The 25,550-nt window shown below is 40.1% G+C and overlaps 3 protein-coding genes and 2 long non-coding RNA genes across 14 annotated transcripts; 3 read left to right on the top strand and 2 right to left on the bottom strand.

Annotated features, from left to right (window-relative positions):
* Nucleotides 1-911: 911 nt before the first annotated feature.
* On the top strand, nucleotides 912-8,644 carry gfod2 (glucose-fructose oxidoreductase domain containing 2). 5 transcript variants are annotated; one of them, XM_046032901.1, is made up of 3 exons: nucleotides 912-935; nucleotides 3,311-3,690; nucleotides 4,923-8,644. In XM_046032901.1, the coding sequence occupies exons 2-3, from the start codon at nucleotides 3,438-3,440 to the stop codon at nucleotides 5,822-5,824; spliced, it is 1,155 nt and encodes a 384-aa protein (XP_045888857.1). In that variant the 5' UTR covers nucleotides 912-935; nucleotides 3,311-3,437; the 3' UTR covers nucleotides 5,825-8,644. The 5 variants fall into 5 exon arrangements, with proteins under 5 accessions (XP_045888857.1, XP_045888854.1, XP_045888853.1 ...); XM_046032898.1 differs by lacking the exon at nucleotides 912-935 and adding an exon at nucleotides 1,259-1,553; XM_046032897.1 differs by lacking the exon at nucleotides 912-935 and adding an exon at nucleotides 1,260-1,549.
* LOC123959059 lies at nucleotides 960-16,108 on the bottom strand. Of its 4 annotated transcripts, none has more exons than XR_006822209.1 (2): nucleotides 16,043-16,108; nucleotides 960-1,537 (listed from the first exon to the last, which is right to left on the bottom strand). It is a non-coding gene; the product is annotated as an uncharacterized LOC123959059 (long non-coding RNA). The 4 variants fall into 4 exon arrangements; XR_006822207.1 differs by lacking the exon at nucleotides 16,043-16,108 and adding an exon at nucleotides 1,912-2,104; XR_006822206.1 differs by lacking the exon at nucleotides 16,043-16,108 and adding an exon at nucleotides 1,655-1,888.
* Nucleotides 3,278-10,380, bottom strand: LOC123959060. The gene is made up of 2 exons (XR_006822210.1): nucleotides 10,115-10,380; nucleotides 3,278-5,803 (listed from the first exon to the last, which is right to left on the bottom strand). It is a non-coding gene; the product is annotated as an uncharacterized LOC123959060 (long non-coding RNA).
* Nucleotides 9,980-14,716, top strand: LOC123959054 (zinc finger BED domain-containing protein 4). Its single transcript, XM_046032896.1, has 4 exons — nucleotides 9,980-10,412; nucleotides 11,970-12,401; nucleotides 12,569-12,952; nucleotides 14,239-14,716. The coding sequence occupies exons 1-4, from the start codon at nucleotides 10,166-10,168 to the stop codon at nucleotides 14,580-14,582; spliced, it is 1,407 nt and encodes a 468-aa protein (XP_045888852.1). The 5' UTR covers nucleotides 9,980-10,165; the 3' UTR covers nucleotides 14,583-14,716.
* On the top strand, nucleotides 16,086-25,435 carry cog4 (component of oligomeric golgi complex 4). 3 transcript variants are annotated; one of them, XM_046032892.1, is made up of 19 exons: nucleotides 16,086-16,323; nucleotides 17,546-17,628; nucleotides 17,709-17,823; nucleotides 18,299-18,473; nucleotides 18,670-18,863; nucleotides 19,253-19,358; nucleotides 19,461-19,618; nucleotides 19,701-19,759; nucleotides 19,851-19,975; nucleotides 20,090-20,208; nucleotides 21,541-21,707; nucleotides 21,806-21,971; nucleotides 22,388-22,450; nucleotides 22,562-22,675; nucleotides 23,099-23,191; nucleotides 23,271-23,354; nucleotides 23,439-23,540; nucleotides 23,793-23,921; nucleotides 24,628-25,435. In XM_046032892.1, exons 1-19 carry the CDS (start codon nucleotides 16,189-16,191, stop codon nucleotides 24,760-24,762), a joined length of 2,322 nt encoding a protein of 773 aa, XP_045888848.1. In that variant the 5' UTR covers nucleotides 16,086-16,188; the 3' UTR covers nucleotides 24,763-25,435. The 3 variants fall into 3 exon arrangements, with proteins under 3 accessions (XP_045888848.1, XP_045888849.1, XP_045888851.1); XM_046032893.1 differs by lacking the exon at nucleotides 16,086-16,323 and adding an exon at nucleotides 16,377-16,440; XM_046032895.1 differs by lacking the exon at nucleotides 16,086-16,323 and adding an exon at nucleotides 16,481-16,773.
* Nucleotides 25,436-25,550: the final 115 nt, after the last annotated feature.

Below are 25,550 nucleotides of genomic sequence, written 5' to 3'. Positions count from 1 at the left end.
CCCAGTGAAGCTCATCTGCAGAGAAGGAAAAGGATGGCGACATCATGTCAAGAAGTTTCATATGTCTGTCCACGCCCACCCTATCAAAAAGAGTCTGCAGGGACGAGGACCTTAGTGCCAGAGGGTCCACACTGGGAAGAAAGGGTAAGGAAATAATTGTAGTGTTGTAGCTGTAATAGTATTAGCAACAAAAAAGGTTCAACCCATTAGAGAGGTCAAAATGGGGAGGGAGGGGTTACTGCATAAGTAGAATGAGTTGAGTTGCATTGAAGGGAAGAAGAGAAGAGAAATGATAAGAAGATGGAGGAAAGAACTGAAGAGAAAGAAAGAGAAGAAACATGAAACAATGAGTACAGAGAAGAGAAGAAAAAATATGAGAAAGAAAAAGGTGAGAAGAAACTATTAGAGTATGGCAAGAAAGAAATAAAATGTTAAAAGAACAGATAAGAGGGGATGAGACTTCAAGAAAAAGGAAGAGAGTAGAAGAAAAAGGAAGAGACTGTTACAGCAAAGCAGTGAAAGGTTGTGAAAACAGCAGAGATGTGAAGAAACATCCATTTGTTTCTTTGTCTCCCGGAGAGGAGAGGAGAGAAGAAATGGCCTACATGTCATATTCTAAATCATCTGATCTTTGTTTGGCACAGATCCTTGCAAAAATCACACCATAATCATTTGAATATGTTTTTCAATGAAAATGAGAATAATTATGTAAAAGTGATAATTCCCGCCAATATCGCAAAACGTATATCATAATTGCAATTAGATTTTTTTTAAATGAAAATATATTTATTTTCTCACATAGTCTACCGGAAACAGGTAGGTTTTTAGTACTGTACGGTACTGTTTTTAGGGATCCTAATGGAGGCCTGATTGGACTATGAGAAAAATTAAACATGAAAGGAAACATATTAGGACTACATGTTGCCTGGTATACAGTAAGTAAGAAACAGACAGCCAGACAGGCCTGTTTGAATTTATTTTTTGTGTAACCTTAGCAATTGTACATCTCAATACTTAAAATGTTAATTTGTACAAATACCGTAAACTAAAAAGAAAAATGTTTACATGAAGTTACTTTTTCAAAGGAGGTCAGTACGGCTATCATACTGAATCATGGGAAAACATGGTGTCCGGTCACAGAATGCACTTGCTCCAGCAGCACACCAAGTTACACAAGTTCAATTATTTTCTATTAACTTTTTAATTGCCAATAACTTGTTTCACAGGAACAACTTTATGTTTACATGCTAACGCCGAGTCTAGCTGGAGACGTCTTTATGTACATGATTTGGTTCTCCGCCGGTGACACATCTCCCTCCTCTGTAGCGTCTCTGTGTCCCTCTCTTGGTTCTCCGCCGGTGACACATCTCCCTCCTCTGTAGCGTCTCTGTGTCCCTCTCTTGGTTCTCCGCCGGTGACACATCTCCCTCCTCTGTAGCGTCTCTGGCCTCCCCACAGTCCTGTCCCTGCTACTGAAGTTACCATTAGCAACTGGGCAGCGCCCGGCGGAGCAGCTACCGCCGCAGTCGATGGTGTTCTGGGAAATACAGTAGGTAGCTGACATTACGTTTTATTATAGGCCGTGTTGCTATCCAAAGTTTGAACACAGACAGATATATTAACTTTAACTTTAATATTAACTTTGTATAAGTACCTAACGTTTATCGGTAGATACTTTACTTGGGTTTGCGGCTGTCTGGCCGGCTAGCTTAACATGCTAGCTAACGTTAGCTCAGTGTGTGTGCGTGTGTGACAGAGAGCGAGAACCAGAACTATCTGGCCCATACGCCTGTATTAGCTAACGTGGTGGCCACTTTCCGCATGTTTGTGGTACTGTAAGAATATATGGCTAATGCCCAACTCTTGATCACAGTAGCGACAATTTCGCGTGACATGGCTTTGTTATCTGACCTGCCACAACACAACTATGTTTGTTGCTTGTCCGATGTTCTGTGTGAGAGAGAGTGAGGCTTCAGCTGCTGTCAGTCTGGTAAATAAATGTTGGTTTGTTTGCTCACGGTGCCCTGAGTTGATGCAGTGTGGAAAAAGGGAGAGCTTATTTTTCAGGTTACATAGGTATGTAATGCAGGTGCACAGGCTCACACTCTTTCAGTCTGTTGTTTTACAGTCATGGCTGCAGGGAGACTAGTGTAGCACAGTGTCAGCTCCTGCTCATGCCCCACAACAATTACATGGACGACTGAAATCCACACAATATTTACAGGTCTATAACAGTTAGATTAGGAAATCACCAAAGGTAAGTGGAGAGTTGGGAGTGCCTCAGGTGAGCTGAGCTACACAATGTCACATTTAACTTACTGAACAAGTAGCACTTAGTGTAGGATGAAAGTTATTAAATGTTGTTAGATAAATTGTTGACGAATTCAGCCGTTCTGTGTGCAAGTTTGTGAACATAAATGCCACTGAATAGCTGGATTTGGCACGTAGACATAAAATGCGCCTGCTTCAGAGGTGGAGAGGCTGTTTGATGGGTGTGGAGCATCTGAGGAATGGCATGTTAACTATGGAACAGGACACAATGTAAGTAGCTGTCAGAGACTGCTGGTGGGAAAAAAATAGTCTAGACTTCTGTTGGACATGTTTGTCCTGTTTGTTGGTACCGTCACTAGGGCTGGGAAATAAATGGGTACCATAGATACTCTGCTATGAGATGAGTTATTATCTGTGGTTTTTGTTATCTTAACACTGTGATGGATTAAATGTCTTAAATCCTGCATTACCGTAAATTGATTTTCTGAACTTATTTATCTGCTTTTGCTTAATGAACATTGATTGCTTTTACATGGATGGTCATTATTGCACACCTTTAAGTTTAAAGGTGGGGCTCGCCATTCTGGACAAATCCAACACCATTATATAGAGCGAACAACAACACAGCAAGTAATATAACAAACATTAGCAAACTGTCGCTGTCCCAAAGCCAGCACACCAGCTCCAGAGAGCGATACTCACAACTCTCCTGCCACTATAGCTAAAGCCAACACAGCGTGGGCAAGTCATTTAACGTTACCTGAAACACAAATCGTGGCTGGAACAGTTTTGTGTGGAGGGGTTCGAGCCCATTTACAGAGCTAGGGCTGTGTACAAACACCAGATTTTTTTTTCAGCACACACACAGTACAAGTGGACTGTGAGGATTATTTGCTGAATTTGACAAAAATATGTGTACTGGATTAAAATTGCTTACCCCATCTTTAAGTATTGTATGGAAACGGCATAAAACGACATAAAAAATGTCAATGTTGATTTTGTAACCTAGCTTCATTTGTCTGTTCTTTTATTTTTACAGGTACTGAAAGCTCTCTTTGAATTCCAGACATGGTAAAGGCCTTGACAGACGAGTGAATCGTTGTCTGTTGGGATGTTTGTGAAGCTGGCAATGGTTAACACGTAAGGTCGCAGTGAGTGGCCTTGCCATGTTGCCAGGAGTCGGTGTATTTGGCACGGGTAGCACAGCCCGAGTGCTGGTCCCGTTGCTGAAAGCTGAAGGCTTTGAGGTTCATGCGCTCTGGGGGCGAAGTGAAGAGGAAGCGTGCTGCTTGGCGAAGGAGCTTGGCATCCCATTTCACACCAGCCGATCTGATGACGTCCTACTGCACCAAGATGTCGACCTTGTTTGCATCCATATTCCACCTTCAATGACGAGGCAGATTGCTGTCAAAGCACTGGGTAACGGGTCACAAACACACAAACGTTTACTAAACTGCCAGGTTGTCCAAAAAACTTGGGTATATTTAAAGTGTTTAACTGGCACTTTTAAGCTTAACATTTGTAGTCATGTTTATCACAAACCATAAAACACATGGCATTGCTATGAAAAAGCTCAGAGTTCATCCTCAACACCAGGTTCAGGTCTTACATTCCGATTACCATTTGCATGTTCATGTGAGTTATACAAATTGCCGACGTGACCTGAGCCAGCTGGGCGTGGCAGGTCGGCTCTGGAACAGATTTGAATTTTCTGACTGTAATGGCAAAACTCTCCAAACGATGCATATACTGGAAATGGCTTCTGTAACGTCTTTCTCAGGGTTAATCTTTGAGATGTGATTAATGGTGATCATAGCCGTGCCCATAGGGAACATAGTAATTTGAGGGTGGGAAACCCCAAACAAAACGTACAGACAAAAATTTTCCCACATCTTAACTCAGTTAGCAACACACTGAAGCATAATGTACACATTGTCGTATCACAGGATTGAGAGAGATCTAAAAAGTTAACCTACTGTATCTGATGGAATTCCTGAGTGTTGACCTCAGCTTCCTGTTTTAGTTGCAACTTCCTGAGTGTGTCCCCACCAAAGGACTTATCTACGCCACTACTTCCAAGGGGTATTGAAAGCCACTGATCTCCATATATAAAAACTGTGCACACCCTCTCTGTTATCACATGTGGTTGCAGGAGAACTTTGAATTTTGTTTATTCATACCAAACTCCAGGAACTGGGCAGTAATGCCATCTAAGGCAATCAACTCCACAGCGTGCCCGAGCAGTGAGACACGAAGGACACCCTACACTTTCAAATCATATTTAATATATAGTCATCTGCCATTTTAACTGTAGTTTAGGTACACTTAGCTGCAGTCCTGCAATAAATCCTACCTTTTGTGTTGAATCAACTTTGTTAATTTTTGACGCTGCAAGTTGGTCTGTAATGCTGTTGAATTGTGTGTAAGCAGGTTAAGAACCATAATGAGTTAACGTGATGCAACATCAAAGATTAATTCAAAGAAGGAAATCACTTGTTTAACCTTTTTCGTTGCTGCTGTTGCAAAACAAGGCAAGATTGTATCTTTGATAATCAAAATCCTGGTTTTCTCATTGCCTTTATCCCAGAGATCATTAAATTAAATTTTATCTAACTAATTATAACCCCTCTCTACCCCTCCTCGTTCTGCAGGTATAGGTAAGAATGTTGTGTGTGAGAAAGCTGCAACTGCTGTGGATTCATTCAAGATGGTGACTGCTGCCAGATACTACCCCCAGCTGCTCAGCATTATGGGTAATACCCTGCGCTTCCTGCCTGCCTTTGTTGCAATGCGCAAGCTGCTGGTGGAGGGATATGTTGGCGAAATGCAGGTGTGTGATGTCCGAGTCTATGGCCCGAGCCTCCTGGATCACTCGTACGGCTGGACATGTGAAGAGCTGATGGGAGGAGGCGGTCTGCACACTGTCGGCTCTGCCATAATTGACCTTTTAAGTTACCTAACCGGTGCACGAGCCCATCGTGTTCATGGCTTACTGCGGACCTTTGTACAACAGAATGGTGTTATCCGAGGCATCCGCCGCGTCACCAGTGATGATTTCTGTTTCTTCCAAATGTTGATGGGTGAAACTGGGTCTAGCTCTGGTAGTGTGTGTTGCACTGTGACACTGAACTTCAACATGCCAGGGTCGTATGTGCATGAGGTTATGGTAGTTGGATCCACTGGGAGACTCGTTGCAAGGGGGACAGAACTGTATGGTCAGCGCAATGGGAGTAAAGGTGAGGAGCTTTTGCTAGGCGACAATGGGTGGGCAGGACCAGAGGTGAAAGAGATGCCCCTGCCTCACCTGCGGGGGCTGAGCTCCATGGTAAAGGCACTGAGACAGTCTTTTCAGGCTCACGAAGAGCGCAGGTCATGGGCGCGAGGACCGGTTGCCATGGCACCGACATTTGAGGATGGTCTGTACGTGCAGACGGTGGTCGAGGCGGTGAAACGGTCCAGCTGTAGTGGAGAATGGGAGTGTGTTGAAATCATGAGTCAGGAGCCAGATCCGAATCACAACCTGTGCGAGGCTCTGCAGAGAAATAAGAACTAAATTATTTATACACCCAGTGCAACTACTACATGTGTCTGACAAAACTTGGCTCTGAATGTTTTTCCTTTAACTCAGCTGCAGTTTACATTACCATGACTACTTTTTGCATTTTCACATTTTGAGCAGAATATTTTTATTGAGAAAACGTAACTGTGTTGTGGATGTTTGTGCTCTCACCGTTGTGATTTGTTTGTACACTAAACTTGTCGTCCACGGCTCCATTATTCTGATTCTCAGCAGAAAATATTGTATTAGCTGTGTATTTAGTTTTAAGTGTGTCAAAACCTAACTGTGCCCTGCTGACGGGTTTATTTCCTGCACCAATGCTAAAAAGTAGACAGAGCCCTTATTCTCACTGAAGCTTGGAGTCATGACGGCACATTTCCAGCTAAATAAGGTTGATACTCGTCACCTGTCAGTGAGGCACCACACCTGTGTCAAATATTGGCCAAAAGCAAATTTACTGGAGTCAAAAAAATAACCTTTCAGTGGATGTCTGACGTTTGCCTGTATCCTCACTTCAAGCAGCTCGTCTGGGTGCATTTCTGTTTTTAAGAAACTGTATTACTGATAATGAAAGATAGAGCCACCAAACGTATACCTCGTCCTTGTGACTGAGGTATGCCAGAACAGTTTTTTAAGTTATGTCATCGGAACGTCAGTAATTAGTTCCGATTTATTAATTTTTTGCAAGTGTTTGGATATTAGGATACACCAATAAATTGATTACTAGAAATAAAAAAAGTGTAGTTAGTGCACATAGTTTCTGTTAACAACCCAGTTTTGAATCATGACCAATTGTTAATAACCACAAGGTTTTTGAAATGTATCTGTAAATTATTACTTGCTTTACAGTTGGGTCCCGCACAATTTTTCCAAGCCTTTTAAGTAATTTGTCTCAGATTAAAAACTGTGTTAGTGTACAGTCTAACAGAGAAAACATTTTATTGTACATTTAGATGTTGATGTGTTTTGGTGTTAATTTATTCCCAACACAAGTTGCACCTTATTCTGTGTTTACTTTGGACGTGAATGTGGATGTAGGGATGGTTTGTCAAAACGAGGTGACGGGCAGAATTCAAATGATGCCCCACTGGAGCTCAAACTTTGTAAACTTCAGAATAAGAATAATGGAGCTGTGCAGAGTTTTGTTTTATTTCTTTATTTTTGTAATGTGTAATAATAAGTATACATTTAAAAGAAGTGGAAACGATCGCAATAGAGGCTTGTAGGTTTTTATGTTATGACATGCCATGACATACGTAAGATACCAGGGATTGAGTTAAATAAGCTATGTAGAAAACACAATAATGAAAAGTCTAATTTGTAGCATTGCCCCTCAAAATGCCCAATACTTAAAGTTATACTCCATCTTAAATCTTTCTTTTGAGTATTACTCGCACTCTAGCATAGAAAAGAGTTCCCTCCTTCACAAACAGCAGCTACAATGAGCTGGAATTTGTGGTGTTTCAGTAGTGACGCGTTTTCATAGTGGAGAAACATATCAAAACTTCTTCTAAAGAAGTCTATACACTTCAAACCATTCCTGCAGCATCCATGTTCTCAGTATGTTCAGTCATCATCTCATCAACAACGACTTAGCTAAATATACTACTTCAAAAGCTTCGAGGAGGACGGTAGCGCAACACAGATGTAGTTTGTAGAAATATTTTGGGTAAACGTTGACTGTTTGAACAAACAAAGAACGAGGGTTGAATTGGAAAAGGATTTATGATGTGATGTTTTGTACCTGTTTTCTTGTCACCAGCAACTGATGCTCAAAAGACAGATTTTAGGTGGAGTATCACATTAAATCTTTGATCAACAGAAACAGGCTTGTCCTAGAAATTACAGATTAGTGACATTTTAATTGTTAAACTTTCAAAGTTTTAGATACAAAGCCTGAGGGTTTTTTGACAACTAAATGTGTGTAAAAGATTTGTTTACGTGTTAACCATTGTAATGATTGTATATTGTTTTACAAGATTTTGATTCATGCAATGATGCATTCAAAGTTATTACAGATGTTTAAATACACAGAGCGGGGCCACCATCCGAACCACCTTATACCATTCATCCTGAAACCTTACTGATCCTTTCATTGAGTAGAACCACTGGATTTGACATGTGTGAGAGTATAACTGTGCCTCTCGAACGTGCTCGGACCAAGAGAAGCAAGAAGTCCCTCACTGCATCTCAGTACTGCTGAATATCCTTATAATGCTGAGACAGGAGATGTTGCAGCAGTGTACTGGTTTGATTTGATTGGTCTGTTCCCTTCTTAGACCCACGCAGGATCTGCAGATACGTACACGTTACACGCTTACCTCACGCTATCCCACAGTGCTTTACAAAAACAATACACCAAGTTTACATTAAGTGTCTTTATAAAACACATCACATTTTCCTGTAGGATGTTCTATTACCCACCAATAAAATACATTCCAACCCTAGTTTTCAGCTTCTTGTTAACAGTCTTGTTGTTTTTGCACTGATAAAACACCACATATTTAATATGCAGTGTGACACTTGTACCAGCCAGCTTGCTGCGAAAATGAATTTAACATTTGTCTGTGTAAGGAAGACTTTGTATTTATTTATGTCTTGGTGTGGAAATGGTTTCCAATGGTTTCTTCTGTTCAGTGTTTGTGTTTTCAGCCTGTGAATTTCTGTTTAAAGCTGTAATATTTATCTTGTTTAGATTTAGTGTTTTAATTGATAATATGGCTTTTTGAGCACAATGTGTTGCATTCAAGTTGGGAAACTGTACTGTTCATCTGCCTGACAGACCTTTTCTTTTAATAAAAACAGTTGTATTCATTTGGTGTCTTTGGTCAGTTTATTAATTATGTAAAAATAATCTACCTGCTAGTTAAATCTTTTTGTATTGAAAGGAAACAGATGTTCAGTATCAGTTTGATGAGCTATACGCTAAACACTGTAGTAATGATGCTGATGCAATATGTTTCTTCTCTCCCCTTATCTCCATTGAGTCATCAGTTCTCCGTCAAAGAATTATGCTGCGCTCATGTGGGGATTTACAGAATTAGTTTTCTGGAAACAACTTTTTAATGTGTGGAACTTGAATGTGCCTGTTCTCAAAGTGCAGGTTTGCTGGAAACTGTTGTGATGTTATTAACTAAAATTACTGTAGCTTTATGTGAGAACTTTGTACACACACCGGAAGACGTCAAAGAGCAAAGCAGCAGAAGTAAATAAGGATTATACACTCAGTTGCTAATTACACCTAGCTAAAATGGGTGGACAAAATAATCGAAACACCTGGTAGCATAATGCAGTACATTTCAGCAGCACCACAAAACCAAGCCAAGCTCTAAAACAACAAAAAACAAACATTACAACCTTTATAGGATTTGTTGCAGGACGGTGGCTTTAGACTGCATTCATTTTAGACAGGTGTACCCAATAAACTGGCAACTACCGCAACCTAAATTCAGTTCTAAATAAACTTTGAACAATGGTTCAATACTGGTAATATATTATCTTGATTTATAGCTACATCAGATTACATAATTCCTATAATTTAATAGTAGCATGCCTGATATATTGATGTATGTAAGAGAGTTGAACTATAAATACAGACCACAAAAGCTGTAGAAAATGTACACGTGTAAATGTTACGTTATAATACACTTCTGGTGACAGAAATCTGATTTTTTTTTTTTTTTTACAGTGCACCTTTTTTGCTTTTGGTACCATAGACTATATATAAGAAGCTTGCTATCTTTGGTCCCATATTTACACAAAAAAAGTCTTCAAACTTTAATTATATCTTGTCCATTTACCATAAACTTTGTGGTGTCCAAACAATAATGCTGCATCAAATGCACATATATTATACACCACAACTTAAACATTCAAGTTCATTGATCATTCTCAGAGAGTACCATATACACAAAGCCAAATTTAGTCACTCTAAACCTGCATTTATAGCCTTTGACACCCCCATCTCTGTTCATGTCTTGTCTGCATTTTTATTAAAGAATCACCTTCTGGTCTTGTCTGTTCCCTTATTAATTATGCACTGGTTTGTACTATGCCACTTTGTATGTAAATTTTGTCATTAAATAATAATAATTTGTATTAAAGAATATTTCTGTCATTCCTGTCCTCCCCGGATATGACGTCGAGCGGCAGCAATGCATTATGGGGCAAAGTGTAGCAAACATAAACACTGATACTAATTGTTTGTTACCAGTTAAGTATAAAGTCGATACTGTTTAAAACACCGACCAGTATAAATACTTATAGTCTCTTTAAGTCACTCACCGCTACAGTGCGGAGTGTGAGCAGCGCGAAAAGCCGCAGCAGAGGGCAGACATGGCCGGGAAAAGAAGCGTGGTGTGGGTCTTTTTTAAAACCGTCGACTCAGAGTCGGTCCAGTGTCTGCTCTGCAACAGTTTTCTGGTCAGACATAGCCAGGGCACCACCACGGCCATGCTGAGACATCTGCGAGTCAAACATCCCAACGAGGTCGTGAAGAAGAGCCAGAGGCGTGGAGCTGAAACAGCGTCCATCATCAACGGCCACCAAGACCTGGAGACTGACAGTGAACAGTTCTGCTCAGGTATGGGTACTTTATTTAGTTTAAAGTTAATTTAATTTAAAGTTCATTTATTTTAGTCTAAGCGTCTTTGAGTATTTAGAAAAGCGCTATAAAAATCAAATGTATTATTATTATTATTATTGAGTGTATTTGACTAGATAAAAACACGTATAATCAAAGACGTGCGTGTGAAGAAACTGTCAAGAATAGCATTAAAAAAAGTCCTGGACTTATTTCCGTTGTGGTCCTTGATGTTCCACCTGATAACAGCAAGGTGATAACAGGGGTCCGAAGAACAAGGCACATAAAGTTACAAAACATACATTTAAATGGCTGCTTGAACTGGCAGCCATTGTATCTCTTAAAACTGTTCTGATTACACATCTAAAATACATAATTAACTACTATATAGTTCAGTGATATGTGACTATCAGTGACTCCCAACCAACTAATTTGAGAAAATATAATTTAGTTGGTATTTTAAAAAGAATATATCCACATATTAAGGCAGCTGTAACACCTGAACACCACTGTACCTGTTGCAAATACGTAAGAGTGTGTGCAAACTACTTAGCCAGCACATAAATGTAATGGATAAATGGTTTAACAATTAATCTAACGGATTAGTTGTCAACTATTACAGTAAATTAATCGCAAACTATTTTGAAAATCAAAATCAATCAAAATCAAGTGACAGGGCTGTGGGGGTTCCTTAGACCAAAAAGGGAACCACTGACTGACATGAAACCTCATACAGTTTTAATACATACTTAATTACTACTTAATAAGTAGGATAAGCCAAGAGCATGATACAAAACAAACAAGTCCCTTATATCGATGTTCTCCATCAGCCTTTCCTTAATCTTAGTTTTAAAGGTGAAGGGGGGTTACTGTTAGTTTAAATTGAAAGTGTAAAAAAAAACGTAAATTAAACTTCATTTGTAGCCAATTATTTTACAGACCTCTGGGAATACACAGCTTGTTTTATCAGCAGACATTTGATTTGCCATACTAATAAAAACAGCAATTAAACAATCCACCTGTCATTTAATCATGCTTGTTATTTACATCTTTGATTTTCCTGTGCGCGATGTCAAAATGTCTTCCATGAAAAAGGCCTATTGACTGAGCTTTGTAAACCCAGCCAGTGTATAAAACGATTTGTGATGATTTGTATCAAAAATGTGAATGAAACGTGTCACAGTTTGTTTTTCTCTGGCAGTCTATTAAAAGTACATAACATTACAATATTATTGCTCTACTACGGAGGTCACATTCGGCCTTTTAGTCAGAGTGTCGTCTTTTTCTGTTACATCGGAAATAATAAGAATCCAGTAAAACATCATAATATTGCTGAAATAATTAGGTGTTAAATCATGTAGTAAAATTAATCACCAACTATTTTGATTGTAGATTAATTAAGTAAGTAATTTATCAAGCAAACTTGTGGTGGGCATTTTTTTTACCATTTTATTACATTGTGTACACTGAACAATCAATTTAAAAAAAAACAAACATTAATCTATAATGCATTGTTGTCTGCAGCCCTAATTTTAACTTTGTTTTCCTCTTATTTAGTGGAAGTGGCACTGGAGGACGGAGACTCAGACTCCTTTACCCCGGGGAACGAAGCTGATATTAATTCTGCTATTAACGGCATCCTGGAAGCTGCAGGTCCAGCAGAACAAATAACACATGAAGAGGCGAGTGATGACCGCCCTGTGACACAAAAACGAACACGGAGCTTGGTTTGGAGGCACTATGAGCGCCTGGACAGTTTGGATGCTGCTCGATGCCGCATTTGCATGAAGAAGTTTAAGTGTTTTGAAGGCAGCAGCACCAGCAACCTGCGTCGGCACATCTCAAAGAGACATCCGCGGGTCTTTTCTCAGCTAGTGGCTGACGGGAAGAAAGCACCACCATCCCGTTCAACACAGGGCTCAAATGCTAATGGTGACACATCGGCACCACCAGAGACTCGTGGCGCGACAGAGAAGAGACAGTTTTCAGGTAATGTTTTATGGCTCACTGCTGTTTGTATACGTAATGAATTCTGACTTTTTCAAAGGCGTCTTGCTGAATGAGTGAAATATATAAAGAAATATCAATATATTGATCAAAGAAGAATTGTCATTTGCAACTCTAATTATTTACAACTTTATTTTCCTCTTATTTAGTGGAAGTGGCACTGGACAACAGAGACTCTGACATCTTTACCATGGGGAATGAAGCTGAAAATAATTCTGCTATTAACGGCATCCTTGAAGCTGCAGGTCCAGCAGAACAAATAACACATGAAGAGGCGAGTGATGACGGCCCTGTGAGACACAGACGAAATAAACAGAGCTTGATTTGGAGGCACTATGAGCGCCTGGACAGTTTGGATGCTGCTCGTTGCCGCATTTGCATGAAGAAGTTACAGTGCTTTCAAAGCGGTAGCACCAGCAACCTGCATCGGCACATGTCAAAGAGACACCCGGAGGTGTTTTCTCAGCTAGTGGCCGACGGGCAGAACCCACTACCGGTGACTGTTGGGGCGACAGAGAAGAGACCGTTTTCAGGTAATGTTTTGTAGCTCACTTTTTCAAAAGCTGAATAAGTAAAATATATCAACTTTTTTATTTAATAGAAGGAAAATGTTACATGTTTTTTAACCACAAACCTAAGTAAAATACAGTACTACAGACTATCTGATCAAAGAATAAGTGCATGACAATATGAATCTAACTAGAGATTTGCCAGCTTTCAATACTTGACGCATTAGTCACCCAGCACTGGTTTTATCAAATTAACATTTTGTTTGAAACATCAGCCAAGTTTGGATCACCATGGCTAGAGTTTCACCAAACAATTGGAATAATGTTATATTCCAGCTTTCATGGTCTTCAAGCATGTGCTGTGAAACCCCTACAAATGGTTCAGAACGCAGCAGTGAGTCTGGTTTTTAATCAACCCAAAAGGACTCGTGTCACGCCATTACTCAGCAACCTCCACTGGCTACCCGTGGCCTCGCGAATCAAATTCAAGTCACTCATGCTTGCATACAGAGTGACTTCTGGGTCTGCACCCATCTACCTATATGCTTGTATTCCATAATACAAGCGTATTACGTTGCTTCTTGGCCACTGCACTCCTCCAACGAACACCACCTGGCTCTGCCATACCTTCACACAAAGCAATCTGAGTCCCAGATGTTCTCATCTGTGACACCATGATGGTGGAATGAGCTACTACACGCCATCAGAGTTCTTGAATACTCATCTCTTTCGTGAACACTTTCTCTTAAAACACCTCTAACCTTTAAAATGTACTTCTTGTGCTCTTTTTATTCTATCTCCTTACAATTCTCTTGTATTGGCTGCACTATTTGTTAACTCTCACCTCTCTCTCTAGGTATTTACCGTATTGATGCCGTATGCGCTAATAGCTTTTACTCGTATCTGTTGTCACTTGTAGATCTCTTACTGTATTGATGATTTGTATGTTGTTCCTTAAATATAAGTTGCTTTGGATAAATGAGTCTGCCAAATGAGTAAATGTAAATATTTTTCTCCATTTAAATGTCTTTATAGTCCAACTGAAACCAAAGCAAATATGAAGGTAAAACATCATCCAGTTCAAACATTTTTCAAGTAGGTGTGTACTCAACCACTCAAGTAGTTGTCACTTGATTCTTTCCATAATTTTAAGGTATCTCAGCAACCAGAATCTCTAATGCAAATGAATCTGCCACATGTTTGAAGTAAACTAATATAAAGTTTCAAAAAAAGAAACATTTTGTGGTTCTACTGTATCCAAGGTTGGAAGGAGACCAAACATGTGGCCTTCTCATTCCCCCTTCTTACAGGTGCATTGACAGTTTCAAGGGTGTCTGAAGGAGAGAAGCGTGTGTTAAGGAGAGAGCGGGAGCTGATAGAAGCTCTGAGGAGAGCTCAGAGGGAGGAGGCTCGCGCTCTGGAGCATCAGCGGGAGCTGCTGGAGAAGCTGCAGGCAGCGAATGCCAGGGAGGCAGCTGCAGAGAGGCAGCAAATCGAGTCACTGAGGAAAGCACAGCTGGAGGAAGCCAAAGACTTAAGTAGACAGAAAGAAGAGCTGAAGAAGGAAAAGGCAGAGCTACAGAAGAAATGGGAAGAGCTTCAGCAGGAAAGAGAAGAGCTTCTCTTGTTTTCCAGCGGACAGCAAGCCTCTTGATTCTGTTACAACTGGACTGTCATCATGTTGCTATTCACTGATTTCAGGTTTTTTATAAATGCTTTGAAACTAATTCAAATACATGATGTAAAAATGTAAACTCCTCTTTTTAGTAAAATATATTTTACAAAGAATCAATGGTCCATTGATTTTGTTTCTGTTACAATTGTGTTGCTGCTCTGTGGCATTATCAATGTTCCATCTTCTGCCCAAGCTTGTTGTGATGTCAGCTGCCATCACACTGGCATCAGGTAAATAGAAATTTGATCCAGGACAAACCTCTCCATCCGCACCTCATCCTCCTTTCACTCAAAAAATCAATTCTCAGATTGATGTAGAATGCAGAGATTGGCTATAATAATGCCTGTGTTGCTTCTCCCTCATCAAGTCACCAGCACATAATCAAGCTAGTTGCACGAATTATCATAAGTTTTTGTTCTTCGAAACTTGTAATCAAACTGGAATACTGTGACCAAAAACTGATAAATAGTAATAAATAAATAAGAATAAACTACCATATAGTTATAGAGTGTAAAAATACTTTTTTACACTTGTTGCTGTGTGGGCTTGAAATTATCAGTAAAAGTAATTTGCAAATGAACTGATGTTTTACCTTTGTTTTTCTCTACCACAATACATTATGTTATCACTCACAAGTGGTGTGATCCTGTTATGAAACTTAATTGACCTTGTGATTTGAGTCTCTTGTAGAAACTTGCAGCTGCATTATCTGTGCCTGTCAGATGATGTGTACCTATAAGCTGAATTGGCCACAGTTGGCCTTGTTTTTTAGGCGTTAGGTTTAAGAAAGACATAATGTTGGGGGGGGGGGGGTACGAATTGGAAAGACTATTTAGTTTTTCAAATGTAATAGGGCACCACAATTGAAATTCTGTCCCCTTTCAGTGTATTGATGTTGAGGCTTGTTAAAGCTTTATTGCAAGCAGGAGAAGTGGGCACAGTGGATCGAAGTGTGACAAATCTGTGATAATTATTTTAACTTTTGTTTGGTAATTTGCACAAGTCAAGTCAAATTTAGTTTTAAAAATTTCATTGTTTCAGTTTATATGATCCTTGCACGATCCCTACATTATTTTATGAACTGTGACAGCAAACCCGGGAAGCTATGGTATTATTTTAACACAAGTGCACTGGTTGGCTTCATGGCTTGTGCGTGGATTGAAAGTATCTGAATGGCTTTCCACCAGTAGAATTAAGGTTTTTGTTTGTTTATTGTAATTTTGAGTTAACGCTTTAAAACATGTTCACTTTTACCTAGTGCCTGCCTACTAAATACACAAACATGCAACGCATGTGTTGAAAAAACCCGTGAAAATTTGTTGCCCAAAATGTGACTTCTCAGGTAGTGTTTGTGTGCTGCCCCACCACCAAATAATCGTAACGTGTGAGTATGTTTTTTTTTTTTGACAGATTATGTTATGGTCATCCTTTGTGGTTACTTTCACCAAATTTTAAGACGAGCAGGCGGCGTGTCGTCTCCGTAGCTCTCCTCATCCTGCGAAGGTGCTGCCTGTCAAGCTGAACGCAGGGAGTGTTTGCTGATAGATGACGTGGGCTGCTGAGTCCTTTGTGTAGGTGGCGCAAGATGGCTGACAGCGGAGCAGTGGCGGCGAAGAGATGCGACTCTGGCTCAGTGTCCTCCGTGAGTATGGAGACCATCTCCGCCCTGACGGAGCTGGAGGACCTGGAGAGGGTCTACCAGCAGCTCTGCGTGGAGGAGGTTCGTATAAACGACCGTTAACGGCAGTTTATTTGAGGTGAACGCACTGTCGTCATCCACGTAAACTTCCGGGGACGTCGCTGCTCCATAACACTGCTGAGGGAAAGATTAATCATGGTTAAAACAAACATAACGTAACGTTAATTAAGTTAATGATTTGTCCTTGCAGATTAGGATAGAGGAACGGTTTAACGTTTTCTAGATGATTTGCCAGGGTACAAATCACTTAACAACATCTTACCAAAATACCATGAAATGTTGAATATTTGCCACAGAAAGGGTTGTGGTTGTCGGGATTTTGACTCTAACGTTACAAAGTTTACATTTGTGACTGCTGGTTGGTAGTAAATGGGTCAGATAGTTTGTCCCGTCCACTAAATCTGACTGAGATCTGATTGCATCATTACAAATGACCATCCTGAAGAAATATGCTCTCACCAAGGATGTCAGGTTTAGATTTAAACTCTCTTTTTTCATAGTTAAATGTTGTGCTGCTTTTAGTAAGGAAACAAATGACAGAACAAACACCTAGAAATGTCACTTTGAAATGTGTGTCCTTTATCTGCACTGACTGATATGAATGATGAACTCTATTTATAGTTCATTAATCACGTGAATACCTGTTTTAAGACTCAATGACTGGCAAGTATAGCTAACTGAGGAGATCATCACACTCTTGGTATCACAAGCTTCAAAGGAAATGACAGTTTATTGTTCATTTGTGCAAAGGAAAATTAATGGTGTGTCCATATGATGTTTTTTTTAATCCATTTGTGCCATTAAGCACTTCAACTAAAGTAAGCAATAAATGATTGTTCAGAAATCCTGAAAATCTTACTAGATGGTGCCAATAACATAATGCACTAAGTCCTAGAAAGCCACAATTTACAAAGATGTGGAGTCCTATAATGAGACAATGTTAATCAACTGACCCTACACTTTCTTAAACTACATACATTCCGCATTTTCTAATAATTGACACTCCTTCCCACTACTTATCAGACATCTACATGCATAGATAATTACTAAATGTCTTTCATTTCTTTTACTTATTTATTTATGTTTTGATAGAAAACATGAAGGCAGTTGGACAAAGAAAAACTGACATATTAAAATGTGAAATAGTTACAGTATGTGTGTATTGTGTATAAGAAGCTGAAATCTAAATAAAATCAATAATCTTGTTGCTCATTACATGTTTTGTTTTGTTCCTGTTCTACAGAAAGAAGTGGAAGCTGAGCTGGACAGACTGGTGGGGCAGGAGGGGACCATTCACACAAAGATGCTGGCACTGCAGAGGATGGGGTACAGTTTGTGCAGATTAGTGTAGTTTCAAGGCACCTGATGACCATCATTAATTTGAGCTCTGTTTCTATGCTCTACAGGCCCAACCTACAGTTGATCGGAGGAGACGCCAGTCAATTGTCGGGCATGATCACATTTACCTGTAGCCTGGCTGAAAACGTCAGCAGCAAAGTCAGACAGCTAGATCTGGCAAAGGTGAATACAAACACTTATTATATCTATCTATCTGCACTTTCAGGGATGTAATGCAGTTAGGCAATTTTAATAACTTTTTTATTCACAGAAGAGAGTTTATTTGGGGCTCATATAGTAGATGAAAACACACCTCTGCAAAACTGCTGCTGATAGTGTGTGAGAGTTTTTTGATTCAGCTCGTTTACAGGTTGTATTTATTACAGTCACATACACTGATCTCTTCCGAATCAGGTTTTTTGCCATGTAGGTTTTTACGTACATGGAATTTGCCCTGGTGTTTTGGTGCATAACGGTCAAACGAAACATAGTAAGAGGAAAGAAAGAGAAACTGCAAGTCAAGAATCTTACGTAAAATAGAAATTTCCATTAACAAATATACAAAATACGTCTGTTTTATAATGAAAAGAGCTGTACAGTGTTTAAAATGAAACTGAAATATGTTCACAGTGTAAAGAATATGTTTCTATTTTTGTAGACACGGCTGTATAACGTCATCCAGCGTGCTGACGATATCCTCGATCTGAAGTTCTGCACAGACGGTGTGCAGACAGCTCTACGAAATGAAGATTATGAACAGGCTGCTGCCCACATCCATCGATACCTTTCTCTGGACCAGTCAGTTATTGAGCTCAGCAGGCAGGGAGAAGAAAGTATGTGGCATCTAGATCGCTCTCATAGTGCATCGCTCACTATGCAGAAGTACTGTTATCTTATTAGATTTTTTGTGTTTTTGCACTGCACATTTTTCAATGCGCTGTAGGCAGCAATATAAATCAGCTGCAAAACAGATCAAATTGATGTAAATGGCTTTCACTGTAACACTGGCAATGCATCATGTCTACACAGGCAGTGCTGTGGATACCAGTTTGATAATGCTGCAGGAGGCAGAGCAGAAACTGAAGGTCATCGTCGCTGAGAAGCTGGATGCGGCTGTAGCAGCAATCGACCTCGCACAAGTGGAACGCTTTTTCAAGATCTTCCCTCTGTTGGGCCTCCACCAGCAGGGCCTCGCCCGCTTCGGCCAGTATCTCTGCAGTCAGGTGGGTTGTGTTTGTGGTCCTGCTTGTGTGCTTTCTTGATATTTATATCTGAGTATTTCTGAAAAACTTAATTAACTTTTGGTGGAGAGATAAGCCATTGACTAATGAACAGTTGGTAGCTTCATGGTGTGGATCCAGAGATAAAAAAAGGAATTCTTTATGTTGTGCATTTTTCAGCATCATAAATTAGTAAAATGTTCCGACTCTGTAAGTACATGTGGAGAACGGCTGTCTCCTTAAACAAAAAGAGAAGGCACCGTGAGTTAATCTGATGTTGCATGATTGTCAGAAACACTCATTGGTTGATCATATGAGATCACAAATATAGATCTGATAAGCTTTGTCTTTTTTGGTCAGAATTAGCGACAGATATGTTATGTCTCACACAGCTTGCCTCCAAAGCTGAGGAGAACCTGGTCTTGGCTACAGGAGGAGACCTGGGTGACAAGAGAGCACCACTGGTATTTGCAGAAACTCTGACGCTGCTGCTGGAAGGTGAGAAAACAGGCCTGATACTCCGTTTGTGTGTATGTCTGTTTACACTTTCCTTTGTTTGCATGGAGAGTACTCCACTGATGTGTTAGTGTGTGTTTACAGGTATTGCTCGTGTCGTTGAGACTCATCAGCCTATTGTAGAGACATATTACGGTCCAGGCCATCTGTACACACTCATCACTCACCTGCAGCAGGAGTGTGACCGACAGGCCCAGAAAATAGTCGACAAGTTCATCCAGCAGAGAGGATACCACAACAAGGTATGTACGACATATGAACTGCATAGCATGGTTGTTTTTACTGCATACCTGTACGCACTGTGAACTCGTATCCCCACTGTAGTTTCAGATTGTCCAGAGCAGCATGATGAAGAGCGTGCCAGGGGAGAGGATTGAGCCTAGGTATTTGCGTTTGTCTCAGCAACATCCTGCGCTCCACTCTATGTTTGTGTCTATGGTGGTTTTGGTTTATACCTCCGTCTGCCATGAACAGGGAGCTGGACCCTGTGCTGACAGAAGTAACCCTGATGAACGCAAGGGCAGAGCTCTACCTGCGCTTTTTGCGTCGTCGCATGTTGGCTGACTTTGAAGTCGGGGATGCTCAGAGCGCCACACAGGGTAGTTTTAAATTCACATGTGGTGATGCATACTCAGATGCCTTTTTGAGATGTGGAACTAAACATCTATCTATTCATATAAAATATTAATGAGTTGGGTTTTTATTTTTAACAGAGCATCAGCAGAATGTGGAGAAGCTACTGAAACACTGCTTGCTGAGCAGGACGATGCAGGAGCTGATTGGCTACTACATTCCAATGGAAGAGTACTACATGAGAGAGTCCGTCAACAAGGTGCAGTATTTGTATAAGTACAGTATTTGTATATTTGAAAAAATAATCTTAAAGGGAAACTCAAACATCAATCATCTCAATCATCTTGGGGAGTGCTACTGTATATGTGAAAAATAAAGCCTTTTGTGGCTCCAGAGGGAGGTGTGTGAAATTGGATTCATTACCTTAAGTGATGTCAGCGTTGGTTGGGTCTGAGGACTACAGGTAGGAAAATGAGAACATTCTGGGGGTGTGGAGTTTGAAGAAGTAGAGTTTACCAGACTTCTGTAGCCCGCTGCTAATCTCTGCTGGAGGCAGCTCGAGGCTACATTAACCGCTATTTGCATAGCTCTACTGAACTGTCTGCAGTTAGAGTTGCACTTTGGGTAATGTAGGCGCCATACTTTAACAAGGATGAATGATTTTTTTTATAACTTTCCAACATAAGTGCAACACTGTTATGGGAGTGCAATGCAAAATTGTTGTACTCAAAATTGGAGTACTCAGATTAATAGCTTTTATAGAGCTTTCACCCGCATTTCACAGTCTTCGTCACTGAATGGAGTTTACTCAGAGTTATTTATCGACTGAAAGTTCCAGAAAAGGCAAGTAAGTGGACATTCAGTGAGGCTTATTTTGGCACTACTTTTCCACAAGTCAAGAATGACTAATACTTAGACCAGGATAGACGCCACGGTGTCTGAGTCTGTTGCACAACAATTATTGGTTATTTGATCTCAAATATATTTTTCAGATTCCACTGTGGCAACAACAATTTGCTGCAGGTTACTTATTTGCATTTTATTTATCTATGTTACATTCTTCAATAAACAGACCTCACATAGAACCCGCAAGGCTTTATTCAGCGAAATGTACACATACTACATGCAGTGTGGAGTGACTTCACTATGTGAATTTGTACCTCATGACATTCCTCCATCAAGAGATTAGGCGTCTTGAAGATTTTAGTTGAATATTTATTCTAGTCTTTTACAGAAAGGTTCACTTTACGTATTTAATATTACATTGCAGCACTAAAAACTGATGAGAAAAATACACATGCTGTGGTGTTTTAGAGGCTTAATGCAAATATATAGTTCTATGAAATAAGTTGTTTTGTTTTTTGTCTGTTTTCCAAGTAGATGTAAGATGAAATAACCACGTGGCCCTAAGAACAGATGTGAATTTATAACCGATAACATACTAGGAAATTGTTATCAATGCAAATAATTCAATTGTCAGACTTAGGAGATTTTTGAGGAGAACATATTTCCCACATTAAATGTAATATTTACTCATCAGAAAATTCATTTAAATTAATTAAATAAACTGAATTTAAAATTTCCTCCTCAGGCTGTTACTATGGATACATATGAAAAGGGTCAGCTGACCTCCAGCATGGTGGACGACTGTTTCTACATTGTGAAGAAGTGCATCAGTAGAGCTTTATCCAGCTCCAGCATCGACTGCCTGTGTGCCATGATCAACCACGCTAACTCTGTGCTGGAGTCTGACTTCAGGTGCTCAGTCTTTCACCTTCCAGTTTACGCATTCAACACTTCTTTTTAGTTTTTCACGTCTCATGCATGTTCCTGCCCTTTTTCTCTTCACCTGTCAGGGAGGTGTTGTATAATAAGCTGCGACAGGGCTTCCCAGCTACGACGCTTCAGGACATCCAGCGTGGCGTCAGCAGTGCGGTCAGTCTGATGCAGAGCAGCTTGCAGCAGGGCAAGTTCAACACACTGGGCATCGAGAGCACCGAAAACGCCAAGGCTGCATTTCTGGTAAGACAAATTCACACACACACATGCATACATATCTCCTCCTCGCTCTCAGGCTGTATTTTAGAAATTGTTGGCCGCACTATGACAAAAATTATACATTCAAGTTTTAGTATAAGGCTTTTTATTTTAAACAGGCAGCCATAATTTAAATGGGTGAATCAAATGCATGAATAACCTCCTCTGATTTTAAGTGATCCAAGTAGTGCTTTAATTTTTAAAATGTCTCTTAGCTGAAGGAAGCACTACTTCAAAAACCTTTTAACCCGTTTGTCAAAAAGTAAATTGGAATTCCAACAGTTGGACCTTAGAGGTTTTGTGCAGATTATATTTTCAGAGAAAGAATAAGTGAATAGAACTGAATCATACTGAACTGTATCGGCTGTAAGAATCCTTCATTTCCACTCTTTCCATCTCAGGTGACTCTGAATAATGTTGAGGTGTGTAGTGAGAATATCACAACTTTAAAGAGGAACCTTGAGGTAAGTTACACATCAGTGCTAGCACTCTGCATCTCTTCTAATCATCTTTTCATTTATCAATTTCACCATAGCTTGGAAACGGGGTTTTTTATTTTGTTCCCCTCCCCGCAGAACGACTGCTCCAAGTTGTTCACTCAGGGCGTCGGCTCTGGCGATCAAGCCAAGATTGAAAGCTGTTTGTCCGACCTTGTCAACACTTCCACCAAGTTCAAGGATCTCTTACAGGTTGGAGACACACACATACATCGATCGGTGCTTGTCAACTGAGAGTTGTGTATGGACTTACTTACAGTGTTTTAAAGGATTAGTGTGACAGACCACAGCAGACGGAAGCAATGTCTAATTTATTTATTTAATGGTAAAGTTACTGAAAAAAAGAAGTACAATCCAATTTTGTTAAGATCTGGTAAGGTTTTTCCTTAATACATGTACATTTTAAGGAGAAAACTACTCAAATCCCTTATGTTTAGTCATTTTAAAGAGGAGGGATGAAAACCTCCTGCTCCAGTTGGAATTATAATACAAAACATGTATCCGAGGTCTTGTAAATGTGTGACAATTTGGACCCACTCATGGTACTATAAGCTTCTTTGGTTGTATCCACCGAGTGGTAAAAGTTTCATACTCTGATGTGATTGTATTTCACAGGAGGGCCTGACTGAATTAAACACAACAGCCATAAAGCCTCAGGTCAAACCCTGGATCAGCAGCTTCCTGTCCATCTCACACAACATAGAAGAGGTAATGATCTCATAATAGTGGCCAGAAATAAATCAGAGGTCATGAAACATGTTGCTGTAACTGCTGTTGTTCCTCACAGGAGGAGTTTAATGATTACGAAGCTAATGATCCCTGGGTGCAGCAGCTCATTGTTAACTTGGAGCAGCTCATGGCGGAGTTCAAGGTATCTTGTCAGAGCAACATTTCAGTTAGGCTCCAAAAGGTCTGTTCTCCATTTTTTTAAAACTTCTCTCTGTCTCCTCGCCAGACGGCCCTCTCTCCTGTCATCTACGACACGCTCACCAGCCTGATGACCAGCTTGATATCTATTGAAATGGAGAAGACTGTCCTCAAATGCTCGTTCAGCAGGGTGAGGAGCCGGGCTCGGCCACAAGGTGGCGCTGAGAACTCTGTGCATCACTTCATATCACATAATTTCTGACACATGTGGTGAAAATCCTCAGGCAATGATTTATTAATGAGTCCAGAAAGAGCAGGAGCTTCCTCTTTGCACGATAGCATCGTAGTCTATTTTTAGCAGTGCGTTCAGGGGAAACCTAAAAAAAAAATGCTTGTACTTTATATGTTTGTGTGTTCACTGTTTCTGATCTTGTCATTGTAGCTTGGAGGGCTGCAGTTTGATAAAGAGCTTCGGTCTCTTGTGGCATACCTCACCACTGTGACCACCTGGACCATCAGGGACAAGTTCGCTCGTCTCACACAAATGGCCACCATCCTCAACCTTGAGCGGGTAATTCAGATCATTTTACACACACACATAAACAGAATATACATCGGTGTAAAAGCTCATTTCATGTGTTTTTGTATAACATTTGTAGCAGTTTACACCAGTGGTTGAATGTAACTAATTACATTTAATCAAGTAGAAATTTGAGTAATTTCATTTTATGCTATTTTACTTCTACTTTGCTGCACTTCACTTGGAAAATATTTTTTAGTTACTAGCTACTTTATAGATTAGGATTTTATATACAAAACATACATGATTTTATGAAATATTATGTGTTGTTATAAAATAATGACTGACAAGATGTAAAATACTTCATTTAGCTCCACCTCAACCAACTACAACAGTAAAACTGGGCATCAAGGTGGCCTTGGGGTCAATAGATGCTGACCATGAAATAGCAGCATCCCTAGTTTAAGTCGGACCCTGGACCTTTTTTGCAAAACTGCCCTAAAAACAAATTACAGTAAAATGCTAATTAGACATTAATGCATCCAAAATAACAATTCAGTAATATGATATCTAATAGTTTAACACTCACAGGGGCTATTTTCTGCATTATGAGTACTTTTACGTTTGATACTTTAAAAGTACATTTAGTTAAAAATACTTCACACTATGGTATTGCTACTTACAGCATTGCTACATACTAAAGGATCTGAATACTTTTTGGTTTACACAGACTCACTTGTACCTTTTTATACTGCAGGTAACTGAGATCTTGGATTACTGGGGCCCAAACTCGGGTCCCCTAACGTGGCGGCTGACCCCGGCGGAGGTGCGTCAGGTTCTAGCGCTGCGTATTGATTTCAGAAGCGAAGACATCAAGAGGCTGCGACTGTAACACACAAACCAGTGTGCTGGTTTATCAGGGATCACCGTGCAGTACCCACCTTGTGATGCTTTTCACTAAAGAGCTCTGCACAAATCAATGTTTCTGTAAATGAACGTGCGCAGGACTCTGTAAAAATGACCGGGGATTTCTTTTTGGCGTTGCTCACCCTGGACATTTCAGACTCCCTGGCTGATGTCAGTCTGTGTCAGAGTTGCAGCTCAGCTTTTAGCGGCATGGTTTGTGTGAATGTGAGAGTATTCTCTTAAATGTATAATTAAAAAGAGTAACTGTGACACGCTGGGAGTTCCAACCTTTTAACCTGTAACTGGCTCTGAGAATCGAGGACACACTGGGACCGAGCAGAGGAGCTCTGCGGCTGTCGGTGAAACAGAGCAGTAATGAACATCATACCCATTAAAGTGAGAGAAGCAGGTCAGACAGCTGATCCAGCCTAGTCATTCAATATATGAATAGCTCCTTATCTGTGATGATGGAACACTTTTAACCTAATAAATTGAGAGCCACTGGGCAACGCCTCTGATCCCAGCCATCCGCCACATTTCACGAAGAGCTGCTCTATTGCCATGCAAGACCTGTTCCCAATCTTTTTTATATATTTCTGACACTAAATACAAAGCTGTGTTCAACAGGCAATGAAGCATTAAAAAGTGCTCCACTCTCATAATGTTCAGCCTAATTTCCTGGTCTAACCTTAATTCTCCGCACAGATTAAAGCAGGTCAGTGGGTATTTAAACTTTTGCTGAGAGGACGGTGCACAGTTTGTTGTCAACCCTCT

The sequence above is a fragment of the Micropterus dolomieu genome, linkage group LG20 (assembly GCF_021292245.1).
Source record: "Micropterus dolomieu isolate WLL.071019.BEF.003 ecotype Adirondacks linkage group LG20, ASM2129224v1, whole genome shotgun sequence".
NCBI lineage: Eukaryota > Metazoa > Chordata > Actinopteri > Centrarchiformes > Centrarchidae > Micropterus > Micropterus dolomieu.
The sequence above is the reverse complement of the archived record's forward strand: the minus strand, read 5'-3'. Positions and strand labels throughout refer to the sequence as shown.